At 40.1% G+C, this 15,576-nt stretch overlaps 1 protein-coding gene across 1 annotated transcript; it reads left to right on the plus strand.

Moving 5' to 3' along the window:
• The first annotated feature begins 309 nt into the window (after nucleotides 1-309).
• LOC142165879 (uncharacterized) lies at nucleotides 310-999 on the plus strand. The gene is made up of 2 exons (XM_075224264.1): nucleotides 310-385; nucleotides 530-999. The coding sequence occupies exons 1-2, from the start codon at nucleotides 310-312 to the stop codon at nucleotides 997-999; spliced, it is 546 nt and encodes a 181-aa protein (XP_075080365.1).
• Nucleotides 1,000-15,576: the final 14,577 nt, after the last annotated feature.

Below are 15,576 nucleotides of genomic sequence, written 5' to 3' on the forward strand. Positions count from 1 at the left end.
AATACAACTCCAACGTCAGCATAGTGGAGCTAGTGTCGGCTATGAGGAACATTAAGGAAGCAGGGTTCCCGAAACTGATGAGATCTGATCCCAGTCAGAGGGATCCTAATTTGTGGTGCGAATACCATGAGACCAATGGTCACCGGATTAGGGATTATTGGCATTTGCGTGAGGAGGTGGCGATATTGCTAAAAAAGGGGCCACCTTAGAGAATTCTTAAGTGATCGGGCTAAAATCAATTACAGCCGCAATCGTGATAACATAGAACCTTCAAAATAAGGAAAAGATCCTCCACGTTTGACGATCAATATGATTTTTGAGGGAAACAAGATTAATGGTATGACATTTTCGGCGGCAAAAAAGACGAAGGTGTCGGTAACCCACAGTAAGAGACTCCGGGAAGTCGTTGAGGAACACATTACTTTCACAGAGGAAGACACAGATGGATTGTTGCTGCCACACAACAATGCTTTGGTAATATATTTAAATGTCTTAGATTTTAAAATTAAACGTGTTTTGGTGGACCTAGGAAGTTCGGCCAATATTATTCAGTGGAAAAATCTGGAGCAAGACAAGCTGACTGGAATTAGCATTCCCACCCCAAAACTCCTTGTTAGGTTCAATCTGGCAAACGTTACAACCCAAAGAGAGATCTTACTGCCCACGAATGCCAAGGGGGTGATGAAGATGACCCTTTTCGAGGTAATAGATGGCAATATTTTCTACAATATTATCTTGGGTAGATCACGGTTGCACGAGATAAAGGCGGTGTCGTCAACCTATTATCAACTAATAAAGTTACCAACTCCCGAGGGAATTAAACAAATAAGAGGAGACCAACCGGTGGCAAGGGAGGTGAATGCAATCTCAGTTTCCAGTAGCAAAGGAAAGGAACATGCAGCATCACAATTTCAGGAACCGGCGTCTGCTTACGAGCTGAGGGAAGTCAACCAAGGAGAGGAAGAGTCAGAATCCTATCAAGTACCGAGATATTTCTAGGTACCAAAAGAAATGGACGCAACAAAATCCACAGCGGAAGAACTGGAGCAAGTAGTGTTGTTCGAAAAGTTCTTGGAGAGGAAGTTCCACTTGGGGACAGGCTAAACCCCGAGCTCATGCCTGGATTTATCGAATTTCTTAAATTTTGATGTTGATTGTTTTACGTGGTCACATACGGATATGACAGGTATCCCGCTAGAAGTGGACGTGCACAAACTAAGCCTGGATCCCAATATCCCTCCGGTAAGATAGAAAAAAATGTCATATTGTCGAGGTTAGAAACAAATTCATCAAAGAAGAGGTAACTTATTTGCTTGATATCGGTTCAATCCAAGAAGTAAAGTATCCTGACAGTCTAGCTAATGTAATAGTAGTTCCAAAGAAAAATAATAAATTGTGCATGTGCGTAGACTATAAGGATTTAAATAAGGCACGCCCGAAAGACTCGTTCCCATTAACGAACATTGATCAAATGATTGATGCAATGGCCGGGCATGAGTTAATGAGTTTCATAGATGATTACTTCGGATACAACCAAATCAAGATGAACTCGAAGGATCAGGAAAAAACTTTGTTCATAACGAACTTTGGAACATATTGTTATAATGTGATGTCTTTCGGGCTAAAGAACGTCAGAGCCACTTATCAAAGGCTCGAAAACAAAATGTTTGAGAAATAAATAGGGAAAACTATGGAGGTTTACATAGATGATATGATGGTTAAGTCTTTAAACGCAGGTAATCATCTTAAGCACCTGCAAGAAACCTTTGACATCTTATGGAAGCACAACATGAAGCTTAACCCCAAGAAGTTGCATTCAGGATCAGCTCCTATAAGTTCCTGGGATTCCTGGTGTCACAAAGGGGATCAAGGTTAACCTATATAAAATTAAAGCCATCGATGACATCCGGACCAGCTATCAAGCATAAAAGAGGTTCAAAGGTTGACAGGGAGACTGGAAGCAGCTTCATTTCTCGGTCGTCGGAAAATGCCATCATTTCTTTTCACTACTCAAGAAGAAGAAGAACTTCGAATGGACTTTGGAATGTCATCAAGCCTTAAAGGATTTGAAAGGTATTTGTCGAGTTCTCCACTACCATCAAAACCGGAGGAAGGCAAATAGTTGCTGATTTGCTTAGTGGTCTTGGAGGTAGCGTAAGTGTCATTTTAGTCTGTGAGGACGGATATACGCAATCTCCTATCTATTATGTTAGTAAAATTTTAATGGGAGAAGAAACTCGCTACCCACATTTGGAAAAATTGGCCTTGGATCTCGTAGTCGCCGCTCGAAAGCTAAGGCCTTATTTTCAATGTCGTCTGATAGCCATGGTCGACACTTTTCCCCTGCAGAGTATTCTTCATAAACCTGAACTTTTAGGTAGGCTGTCCAAGTGGGTAGTTGAGATGAGTGAATTTGACATAAAGTATAAACTTAAGACAGCGACTAAGTCACAAGCTTTGCTACTAACTAAGCAGTGATGGTGTCAGAATCGACATCAGGAGTTTGGACCTTGTTCACGGACGGAGCTTCTAATGTGAAGGGTTCCGGGCTTGGCATAGTGCTAAACACGCCCTCGAGAAAAACCCTAAGGCATACCATAAGTTCCACTGACTAACAATGAAGAAGAGTATAAAACTTTGATTGCAGGACTCGAGTTGGCCCGGGGAATGGACTCCGAGTCATAGAAATCAAATGCGACTCCCAGTTGGTAGTAAATCAGATCCACTGGATAAAGAGGAGCGCATGCAATAGTATGTAGTGAAAGTCCAGGCTTTGCTCGCTCAGTCCAGGAATGGTCAATTACACACATCCTGAGGGAAGAGAACACAGAAGTAGACGCACTAGCTAATCTGGGTTCGGACTCCGGTACGGCCGTATAGCTTATGCATTCAGTATTGGACGCGGATAGCTATTACGAGTAATCACGACCAATTTGGTCTGGGACAGGAGAAATGAGATCATTGACTATCTCGAGCAGGGGAAATTTCCTGAAGATCCCAAGACATCTCGGGCGATACGCACTAAAGCAGCTCGATACAGCTTCAAGGGAGATCAATTGTATAGAATATCTTTCTAAGGCCCGTTGGCCCGATGTTTGGGGGCTTCCAAAGCCAACTATGTCATGCGGGAAGTCCATGAAGGGATCTGCGGAAATCACTCGAGCACGGATTCCTCAGTGCTAAAATTAATTAGGGCAGGATACTACTGGCCCGGATGGAGCAAGACGCTAAGGCTTACTTACAGAAATGTGATAAATGCCAATGCCACGCACCATCGGTACATCAATCGGAAAAACTACTACACTCGGTTTTGTCGCCCTAGACATTCATGAAGAGAAGAATGAATATAATTGGTCTGCTGCCACCGGCCCCCGATAAGGTAAGATTTTTTTTATTTTAACTAACTATTTTTCTAAGTGGGTTGAAGAAGTTCCTTACCAAAAAATCGGCGAACGCGAAGTGGTAGATTTCTTGTATGAGAATATAATTTGCAGATTCGAGATACCAAAAGAGATAGCCTGCGATAACGGGCCATAATTTACAGGCATAAAGGTCACAAAATTCCTTGAAGACTTAAAAATCAAGAGGTTCACATCATCACCCTATCACTTGAGTGAAAACGGTCAAGCAGAATCAACAAACAAGGTGATTATCTAAAATCTCAAAAAGATATTGGAAGCATCCAAAGGAGGGATATGGGCAATATCGAAAAATGGCCAAGTCAAGCACGAGGGAGACTCCTTTCTCTCTTGTATAGGGAGCAGAAGCCTTGATCCTGGTGGAAATAGGAGAAACTAACTTGATATATATCCGAGCGGATGAAGAAACAAACAATAAAGTAATATTGGTTAAATTGGAGCTGCTCGACGAACGCAAGGACTTGGCGCATCTAAGGATGGCAGCCCAAAACCTGATAATAGAAAGATATTATAATCAAAGAGCCAATCTCCATTATTTTAAAATAGTAGACTTGGTTTTGAGGAAAGTAACTCAGAAAACCCCGGAGCTCAACACAAGAAATCTAGGTCCAACATGGGAAGGCCCCTATCGAGTTTCAGCTGTCACCAGGAAAGGGTCATGCAAATTGGATAATCAAGATGGAGTGAAGTTGCCGAGCAACTGGAATGTGGAACACCTCAAAAAATACTATTACCGATGAGCCTCACCTATAGTGAAAGTATATGCTGCACTTTTTTTCCTTCGCCCAATTTTTGTCCCAATTGGGTTTTTTCTGACAATGTTTTTAACGAGGAAGAAACAGAAAGCATAATACGAAGGAAGCGTTGTCAGCAGAAATAAGACCTTTAAATGAAAAGGCATGCAAGCAACAATCCACTAAGGAGAGATTAAATAGTCTTTTGTTCGGTAGCAAATTTCCTATCGGGAAGTAAAGTTTGTTGTCAGGAAAATATTACCCGACCGTTCACAAGTGCAAGCCACTGGAGAATAGTTAGATAATCTTTGGCTTGATATCAAAAGTTCTTAAGGGGAAGTGAGTTTGCTATAGAACTAAAGATTATCTAACCATTCACTAGTGGAATCTTCAAAGGTGCACAACTTCCAATGTTCAAATTCGCACTCTTCGCATTCGAACACTGAGAGGAAAATGATATGAGAATACGGCAATAATGACTGCCATATCGACTGGGACTATGAAATCCGGAAACAAAGTTGTATCATCGGGACCAGGGATTGCACGGCCAGCCCTGTAGAAACAAGTTGTACAAGTTAGCCACAAGTAATGGCAATTTCTTTTTAGTACAACGAATTCTTATGTACTTTTGAAAGTGGAAAGAATAAAGTAAAGTCCTTTTATTTTTATCTTGCATCTTGTCCTATCGATGAATTAATTTAATCATTTGAAAGTTAAAAAAGTACTTCAAATGTTAGTGCCGTAATAAACAAGAGATGTCCTCTTCAAGAGCAATGTAAACATAAGAAGGCCCTCTCTTATGAAACTCTCACAGTAAAGGGTTGATCCTGGAAGAGCTTACGCCCAGAATCTAAATGCTCTCGGGGAAAAATACACCTGAAGCCTTGCATAATTTGACGCAAGAGATAAACTTGCATAATACTTAAATGAAAAAAATACTTTTATTCACAACAAATGTGTCAAGTAGCACAAATACAAAGGTATGAAAAAGAAAAAAAAAAGCAAAATGCTAAACTACTGCACCCCTGGAATCCGAAGAAAAAGAAGCATCTACACCCCTAGGAGAAGTAAGCTGATCCGTCGCCGGCTCAATATCTTGGTCTTAACCATCTTGGCCTTCAGAATCATCCCCTTCAGTTTCTTCTTTAGTTCTCGGGAACTCGGAACTGGAACCAGAAGAGTCGGTAGCATCAGGTTGGACCGGGAGACCCCTTCAGGCAGTTGACTCCAGCTCACTGGCCTTAGCAATTTCGACATTAAAGTCAATGATGCCCACTTTGACCTCTTTCAAGGTTTTTCTCCTCCTGCTATACATAGAATATGTTTTTTCAACAATGAGGGAAGTTGCTTGGCACCGAATCTCTTCCTTAAGATGGTAAACGTCGGTCGAAAGGTTATCCCGCTTAAATCTAGCAGCCTGGAGGCTGACATCAACGTCACGGACAGTAGAGTTAAAAACTCAATTGTGTTCTATGACTCTCTTATGCCTCTAACCGGGCATACTTCTCCTCGACAGTAGTAACTTCTTCAGCTTTGGAGTTCAAGGTTGCCTCAAAATTATTCAATCTTTAAATAGAGGTAGCCTCACGATCGGATACAGCAAGAACGACATTATGGACTTCAACCCATTTGGCTCTAGCCTCTTCGAATTGTAGCCTTAATAGAGTAGTTTCTTGGCCAAGGGTCACTACCTCTTGATTTCTTTGTTGCAACCGAGCCTCCAACTCAACGGCCTAAGCAGCTCGTGCTTCCAATTTTGGGAGACGAGCAACAATTTGGTCTCGCTCGGCCAATAGTTGATCCTGCTCGAAGGTGAGTTCCTCCTTATCAAGAATCAACCTTTGAAGGCTTTCGGAAGCAAGAAAGTTAGACTGTAAAACACAAATAAAAACTAAAAACCGTGCCATAACAGAGATAGAAAAAACAACAGAGGAACAAATGTTGTACTTCTATTGCATTGTGCATGCCATTGTTCAACAAACACTCTCCCGAGAGAGATTGTATTTTATTCCTATCTTTTTCTGAAGCCAGAGGCTTTAGATAATTAGTAAGTTCCACTAATTGGGATAGCAAATGGCATCCGGTAGAAACCGAGAGGGAAAGACTCCTCTTCTTATGAGGATCTTTGGAGGGGATAGAGTAATTACGCCCCAAACTCCCATGAACTGGGGACTAGGGAAAAGTAATATCCTCCTCTCGGATGACTGCGGTTGGTGGAGATTATATAGCGGTTGCTGGTGGCGAAGGAAAGGTTGGAGAATAAGCAGATGAAGATGATGGCATTGTAGGTTGAGAAGCAACTGCGGCAAATGCAGTGCTAGTTGTTGGTTTCTCATCAACCGAAGACGGAAGAGACCAGTTACCCAGCCTCACGATACCGGGCATGACGACTATGACTCGGAAGCGAGAGTTAGCATCTTCCACCATATCATATTCCATCCAGAGCGTAGGGCCGTCGTCTTCGGTTGGCGTAACCAACTCAATAGATTGAGCATTTTGTTGAGTTGATAAGGTCGTCATCTTCTATGTAGAGAAGTCCCCTCATCACTGGTTCCTCCATTATCATTGATCACCATGGTGTCTATGGTTGGCTCGGGTGCGGTGCTCATGACCACAGTGTCCGCGGATGGCTCGGGCATGGCGCTCTTTGCCTTTTTATTTTTGCCCTCAAACTTGGAGGAACGTCGTCTTTTTTGTTGCTTGTTCTCCAGCAAGGGACTCTGAGAATAAGCACTTGCACCAGAAGCAAGCTCGGTGACACTTGTTTAGGTAAAGGCCTCCTACAGCAACCTCACCGCATCATCCAGATCAGCCAAAATATCTTCCTTGGAGACGGTAACAGAGCCCTACGGTAGACCTGAATTCAACAGGGAAGAAAAGTTAACTATAACTAATTTTCCTATACGAGGAATAAAAGCAAGATAAGTTCAACCTACCATGATTTTTTGCCTTCCACCATATTTAAGGGCCAGTTGTTTCCACTTGCCGGTCGCAAGCATAGTGACATCCAGAATCTTTTGGACCCACTGGTCCAAGCCTTCAACCCTAGGTGGTATCCACCGAGTTGCTGAAATAGTAAAAGAAGAAAGATCAGTAATAACATGGGACAATCCTTAACTAGAAAAAAGGATAAACGATGAACTTACGAGTACGGTTCCATAATTCAGGAAATGATGGAGTCGTGGCCAGAATGATGTACCTGGTAGCAACTGCAATGAACCAATCCATCCATCTGCGGTTGTTGTCATCATGCATGCTAGTTAGCAAAGCATAGTGGCCACATTTGCTGAAGTTTATCATTCCATCGCGGAAAATCTGGAGGGAATAAAGGTTCATCCGTCAAGCCAGGGATAGCTCTTCTCTCGTCTCCTAGCATAGGCGCCGAAGACAAGCGACAATCCACCACAAAGAAGGGCTCACCTGTGCCAAGAAAACTTGGTAACGAAGAAAAAACACCAGGATAACGGAATCAAGCCCCTCGCTCAATGAGAACGGACCCAAAGTAAAGGGATACATATAAACAACGTGAAATTCTTCTTGTAGAAGGTTACTCTCTTCGCCAGGTTAGGAGTAATGATGTTCAAATCTTGACAACCGCAATCTTTCTTCATAGCAGGGATGCTAGAAGGACGGATAGAAGAACAATACACACCAACAACCCATGTGCGAGGGTTAGCAGAAGGATATTTCTCTTCAAAATCCTTAGTTATGATGAGTTTTTAGGAATGATGGTGCTCACCATGGGAGGAGCAGCATCATTCGTACTTTCTTTATTCTTTGAGGCACTGGATTTCTGGAAGAGAAGACCATTGTTATCTAGAGGGAGAAAGGGTTTTTTCTCTGAAGAAGAATATTAGAGGGAGTTGAAAGCAAGTGTGAGTTGAGTAAACAGAGTTTGAAAGAGTTTAGAGAATTATAAAGTATAAAAGGGGAAGAGTGATACGTATAAGTAAATGAATATGCGGCTGAAATCGTGGCCATGATTACCTCGAGAACTGGGGAAACGCTACTGAATCAGGGAATGACGCATGCTCGAGGCATTAAATGTGGAGAGACGTGCGTCTAATCAACCGCCAGAAACTTTTCAGAGGGGGTCAGATAATTTTTCGCCAAGAAAAGTATCTTTACCAACTTCTTGGTGACACAAGGATATGCCACCAGAAAGCAGGGGGACTATTTGTATAGAGTAAAATATGTTCATATTAGATGCTCGCATGATAAAGCGACACGTGGAGCCGAAGACAGAAGGCAACTAGGTCCGAAGCAACGGTCTCGTTTGTTCCTGAATGGGGTGGTGTTCATAAAGGCGAAACAAATGTCTGCCACCCGTTAGCATTTAATGGAGAATATTCTATAGCATTAAGTACATGGTCCGTTACAGAGAATATGGCATTCACTGTCTATCGTTACACATTCTTCAATGGCCTCCATAACTGTCATTTAAGAAGAGTTTGATCCTGTGACCTTGTTCCCTAGGTGTAATTATAAATAGAGGTTCAACGGTCATTGTAAAGGACACAAATTTTCTGACAAGCTGATACTATACTTTGTTCAAAAGCTCAATAATATTTCATCTTCTTGCTCATCAATATTGTTACTACTGCCTCTGGAAGCTCTACTCCCGAAATCAAGATTTCTACTTTCTTATCTCAATTTCAATGCTAAGTCTTACATTCTTATTTAATTGATTTATCATTTTGTGATCAAATTAATTCATTTATCTATAAACCACATACAAATTCAATTGTACCATTTTACGGGTAAACAATTTCTTACGACGTGACAACAAAAAATGTTAATTTCTTATCTTATACATGCATTCAGAATATTTGCCTTGAGGTTTTACGTTTTTCTCTAGCAAAAGAAGGGGTTGAGCTTTTGCATAGAAGCCAATCTTTGGGGTTGTGAGATACTAGTAAAAAAACTTCCTAAATATCCTAACTTTGAAACCGAACAGTGGCGTTATACTATACATTTTTATTTATATTTATTTATTGGTTCATTCGAGATAAACTTAAGTCACATTATGAATAGCACTTTTTCGCAAACTATTTCAACATTTGTAGATTGTAGTATTACCTACTAAAAATATCTTGAAATAGAGGACAACGAGTTTATTGTAGCTCACCAAAGTTTTCTAAAATGGTCTGGTATACGTCTCTATGTTATTTATGCTTTTAAGTTTATTTTCCATTTTTACTTTCTATTCTGGGAAAGACAGATTTTCCATAATATGATTGGTGGTCGTAACATATTCCTTAATCAGTGCAAAGACATTGATTATACAACATTATTCCCCCCAACAGAACTATCTGCATGACCAATAATTAGAAATAAATGTTAAATGCGTTTTGCGTTAAATGATTGAATAATTAAAACTTTTCAAAAAAAAATTCAAAGGAATGCCACGTCTTCACAATGAAATCGGTCCGGTGCCGACGTTTTACTTGGGAGATTACGACAGCCAAGGCAAAAGCACATTAGTCTTTCAACTACCATTTACTAACTGATTTAGATGACATTTTCATTTTCTGAAAATGACTCCTCTATTTACAATTATTATGCATGAAAGAAAAAAGAATATTATTATTAAACATCATGTGCCCACGACCAAAGGTCTTCATTTAGTTAAAAGACCGCTGAGGCTCGTGCAGAACGAGTATAGTGACTTTTGATTTACCAATACGTACGTAGAACAATTATGACTCGATAGGGTGCGAGCGTTTTTAATATCTTTTCTAATTAAGACTCGCCCAGGGTTTGTTCCTGAGTGACTCACTTGTAAAACGTCCAGAGGCACATGTGCGATGCCTTTTTCTTGCAAGATTACGCCCTATGTATTCGATTATGCGCCTGAAACAATCCTAAGAGGCCTAAACCTAAACTCTTATAAGAGGCTTTAGATTAATTTGAAACTTATGTTCTAGCTTAAGATGCAATGCAACTAATTAATTTTTTTAACTTATTTTGTCTCAGTAGAATTTTTAAATTTTTATAAATAACAAAAAATGAAATATACCTATGAAGAAATATTTTAAAAAGTGAAAATTTTAGAATAAAAGAAGACAAAAGCTTAAAACATACGTATATTATGGAAAACTATTGGCTGTAGTATGAACTTTCATACTGTATTGGGAAAAAACTGAATTTATATTAAAAATGATGTGGCATGACACGTGGATTAGTTGAATGGTCAAAGAACAGCAATTGATTAAGAGGCACGGTGAAAACACGGTGAAAACAGCCACGGGAAGAAGAATTTAAATAGGCACGAGACGATGTATAGATACGAGTCTCGTACCAATTTAAATTATTTACAGTCAACGGATTAAAAGGCATTAAAAGCAAGGATCAGATGATAGAAAGGAGTCCAAATTCATTATTAAATGTCTGATACGTTATAAAGTTGGTATTTAATAGGAATGATTGTATAACGGCTTATTTAATGTCATTTATTGCTCATGATTATGTCATTAAAACTGATGCTTTATTCCTTTACCTAGAATGATCTATAAAAGGAAGAAGTATCATCATTTGTAAGGACACGATATACTATTGAGAATACACTGAAATACTTATCTATTTACCCTCTACCATTGTTCTCAAAAAGTATTTTATTTTTTGTCTCCTGATTATCAGTAACCCGAATTTTTCTTTTAGCTTTGACCAAGGACTCAGATTTTTGGTTAAACAAATTGGTTCCGTTACCGGGAATCTGATAATCTTTCCTTTTAAGTTATATCTTATCTATTATCGTTACCATGTCGAACAATAACGCCGACAACAACAGTAACAACACATTGGGAAACCATGAAAATCAAATACATCAAAATCAAGATACCGTGGTTCCCTCTCCTTTAAATTCACCACGTCAATCTCGTGAAGGCACTCCTGTTACTGAATCCCGTGCTGATCAACAAGAGCAATCTGAACATTTTGAAGGAGTTACAACTGAAGCTTTGCAAAAGCTAATCGATGCACAAGTCGGCAAAGCTCTTCAGGCACTTGTTAGTCGATTGTCTGTTGCGCCACCTACACCGACTCCTAATAATAATACATTGGAGAACCCCCGTTCTGGTCTTGATAATTCTGGAAACGGAGCAACCCCCAGTGAACCACAAGAAGGGGGACCAGGTAATTTAAATAATTCATATTTGCAAAATTTAGTACTAACCTTGCAGAAACAGCTGAAGGAACAAAATGAGCGAATAGAGCAAATCCCTGGAGTTCCACCTGTAATAAAAGGAGTAGACATGGACAAATACTCACAACAACCATGGAAGCCTAGTGCTGCTCCCCTTCCAATTCCGAAAAAATTCAAAATGCCTGACATCCCGAAATATGATGGTACTACAGACCCGCGTGACTGCATTTACAACCGGCGTGAAAGGCAACGACTTGACCAAACAAGAAATTGAATCAGTATTGGTCAAGAAATTTGGAGAAACACTCACCAAGGGTGCATTAACCTGGTATTCTCTTTTATCTGAAAATTCTATTAATTCTTTTGCTGAGCTTGCAGATTCTTTTATTAAAGCACATTCAGGAGCACAAAAAGTTGAGAAAAGGATGGAAGATATCTTCAAAATCAAACAAGGGGATTCGGAGTTGCTTAGAAACTTCGTTGATAGGTTCCAACGTGAAAGAATGACTCTACCTCGTGTGCCTGACAATTGGGCTACTATAGCTTTTGCAAGTAATTTAAACGACAAAAGTTCTGAAGCCACGAGATGACTCAAAGAAAGTCTTCGAGAATTTCCTGCAACCACATGGAATGATGTTTACAATAGGTATAGCACGAAGCTGTGAATCGAAGAAGATACCGTACCTAAGCTCCATCATGAAGAAAGGGGCGGTACCCGAAGGTCAGATTCTGAAAAAAGATCAAGTAAAAACAGGTACGATCCATATATGGGACCCGCAGGAAAGGACCCACGGTCGAAGCAAGATAACCAACAATACGATCAAAAATCAAGGAACCGGGATTCTAGCTCTTCTTCAAAGTTCAGGAATGATCGGAATAGACAAGAATCACGTGATGATGACAGGAGTTTAAAGGCACGATTCGGTGGATATAATTTCAACGTCTCTACCTCCGAGCTCGTAGCTGTTTTAAGAAGCATTGGAGATAAGGTACGGTGGCCGAAAGAAATGCGGTCAAATCCAAGTAGACGCAATCCGGATCATTGGTGCGAATTTCACAACGATCACGAGCACAAAACTTTAGAATGCAGATTCCTGCAAAGTGAAGTAGATCATTTATTGAAGCAAGGATATCTCACTGAGTTATTTAGTGAGAAAGGAAAACAAGCTTATATGAAGAACAGACAAGAACCACCACAACCTCCTTCACCCAAGAGGACAGTGAATGTCATAAGCGGGGGAGAAGATATTCATGGCATAACTTACACAGCTTCAAACAAGGTTTCTAAGGTAACAATTACACACGGGAAACGGGTGCGGCAGGTCCTTGACAATGAAAGCATTTCGTTCGATGACGCAGATAACGAAGGAGTGACAACTCCACATAATGATGCACTGGTAATATCTTTACTTGTATATGATACTAATGTAAAGCGAGTTTTGATTGATCCAGGAAGTTCTGTAAATATTATATTACTAAGGGTACTGCAGGAAATGCAAGCTGAAGACAAAATGTTACCCAAGGCGCACACCTTGTCAGGTTTCGACAACTCAAGTGTAGTAACAAAAGGTGAGGTAATACTAACAACTTTTGCTATGGGTGTTGTGAAGGAAACTAAATTTCAGGTAGTTGATATGGAAATGGCCTACAATATGATCATGGGAAGGCCATGGATACACGATATGGATGCTGTCCCATCAACCCTGCATCAAGTTATCAACTTCCCATCACCATGGGGAATTTGTCAAATTCGTGGGGATCAGCAGATGGCCAGAAATGTCAACGCTGTAACAAGTACGAGCGCCGTAAATAGACCAAAATAGCAATTACAGGAAACAGTTGAAAGTAAAAAAGATCAAACTTCAACTGAACAAGAGAAAACAGATTTGGACTCAAATTACAGGAAACAGTTGAAAGTAAAAAAGATCAAACTTCAACTGAACAAGAGAAAACAGATTTGGACTCAAGGCCTGACACAATTCAAGAACCTGAAGAGAACGAAAGCATCAAAACAACGATTGAAGAGCTTGATGTAGTGACGTTATTTGATCAACAGCCTGAACGGAAGGTTTATATCGGGGCTAATTTAGACACGAACATGCGAGGTATGATAATCGAATTTTTAAAAGCTAACTTAGATTGCTTTGCTTGGTCCCACGCTGATATGACAGGGATACCTCCAAATGTGATGACTCACAAACTCAACGAGGACCCTTCTTTCACACCAGTAAAGCAAAAGAAACGGAAACAAGGTGCTTTCAAGAACCAGGTGATTCAGGATGAAGTCCAAAAATTATTAAAAATCGGATCAATCCGTGAGGTAAAATATCCAACTTGGTTAGCTAATACGGTGGTTGTACCCAAGAAAAATGGTAAGTGGCGTGTTTGTGTAGATTATACTGATTTAAATAAAGCATGTCCAAAAGATTCCTTTCCCTTACCACATATAGATCAACTAATTGATGCGACCGCAGGTCATGAACTTTTAAGTTTTTTAGATGCATACTCAGGATATAATCAAATCAAAATGGATCCTGGTGATGAAGAAAAAACTTCTTTCATCACAGACAGGGGGACTTATTGTTATAAAGTAATGCCCTTTGGTCTCAAAAATGCTGGGGCAACCTATCAAAGGTTGGTCACCAAAATGTTCCAAGAACATTTAGGGAAAACAATGGAGGTATATATAGACGATATGCTCGTCAAAACCCAGCAATCTCATGATCATATTTCTCATCTATCTATTACTTTTGAAATTTTGCGAAAATTTAATATGAAACTCAACCCAGAAAAATGTGCATTTGGAGTTGCATCAGGTAAGTTTTTGGGTTTTCTTGTTTCTAACCGTGGTATTGAGGTGAATCCTTCTCAGATCAAAGCAATAGAAGAAATCCCGGATATCCTTACTAATAAAAAGGAAGTACAACGATTAACGGGAAGAATTGCAGCTTTGGGGAGATTTATTTCCAAATCCTCAGAAAGGTGTTTTAAGTTTTTCTCTGCACTTAAAAAGCAAGATCATTTTGAATGGAATGAAGATTGTCAGCAAGCCCTTAGAAATTTGAAAACTTATTTGTCAAAACCACCGTTGTTGGCAAAACCGAAGGTAGGGGAAAAACTTCTTATTTATCTGGCCGTATCTGAAGTCGCGGTAAGTGTTGTTTTAGTCCGCGAGGACCAAGGTAAACAATCTCCTATTTATTACGTAAGTAAGTCCTTATTGGAAGCTGAGACACGATACCCACAGCTAGAAAAATTAGCATTAGCTTTGGTCATGGCATCTAGAAAGTTAAGACCTTATTTTCAATGTCATCCCATTGTTGTAGTTACTGCTTTTCCGCTTCGAAATATTTTGCATAAACATGAACTTTCAGGAAGATTAGCAAAATGGGCTATAGAACTAAGTGAATATGAAGTTATTTATCAACCCAGGACCGCTATAAAGTCTCAAGTACTAGCTGATTTCGTGGCTGATTTTAGCCAGGGGATGCATTTAGAAGCAGAAAAAGAATTATTAGTTTTTAATGGTGCGAACCCGGGGACTTGGGTTTTATACACTGACGGTTCATCTAATGTAAAAGGGGCAGGCTTAGGAATAGTCCTCGTACCACCTGCGGGTGAGACCATTAGACAGGCTATAAAATGTCATTCTATAACTAACAATGAAGCAGAATATGAAGCTGTAATTGCAGGTTTAGAATTGGCACGAGAACTCGGCATAACACAGATTATAATCAAGAGTGATTCTCAACTCGTGGTTAATCAGATGCTGGGGACTTACACAGCCAGAGAGTCACGAATGCAAGAATACCTCGCAAAGGTACGGGAGTTAGTAAAGCAATTCCAAACTTGGAAAGTAGTGCAAGTCCCAAGAGATGAGAATGCAGAGGCAGATGCTTTAGCAAACCTTGCATCCGCAGCAGACGTAGCAAACAATACAGATGCTTCAGTCATACATCTATTTCATTCCGTTCTCGAACCTGACAAAAACGAGGTAAATTTTAATCATCTAACATGGGATTGGAGAAATGAAATTGTTGCCTTTTTACAGCACGGAACCGTGCCTAATGACAAAGGAAAGGCTTTCGCGCTTCGCAAAAGAGCTGCACGATATTGTTTATATCAAGGTAATCTTTATCGAAAGATGTTCGGCGGACCACTAGCAAGGTGTCTCGGCCCTTCTCAAACCGAATATGTCATGAGAGAAGTACATGAAGGACATTGTGGGAATCACGCAGGAGGACGGTCACTGGTAAGAACGTTAATTCGCACAGGATAT

This window comes from Nicotiana tabacum, chromosome 11, assembly GCF_000715075.1.
Source record: "Nicotiana tabacum cultivar K326 chromosome 11, ASM71507v2, whole genome shotgun sequence".
In the NCBI taxonomy this organism is placed as follows: Eukaryota; Viridiplantae; Streptophyta; class Magnoliopsida; order Solanales; family Solanaceae; genus Nicotiana; species Nicotiana tabacum.

What these genes read in the sequence shown, in the direction of transcription:
- LOC142165879 (XM_075224264.1), top strand. Translation starts at nt 310, where the DNA reads ATGATTTTTGAGGGAAACAAGATTAATGGTATGACATTTTCGGCGGCA. An exon ending in GAAGGTGTCGGTAACCCACA is followed by an intron (nt 386 to 529) that starts GTAAGAGACTCC and finishes TGGTGGACCTAG; the next exon opens with GAAGTTCGGCCAATATTATT.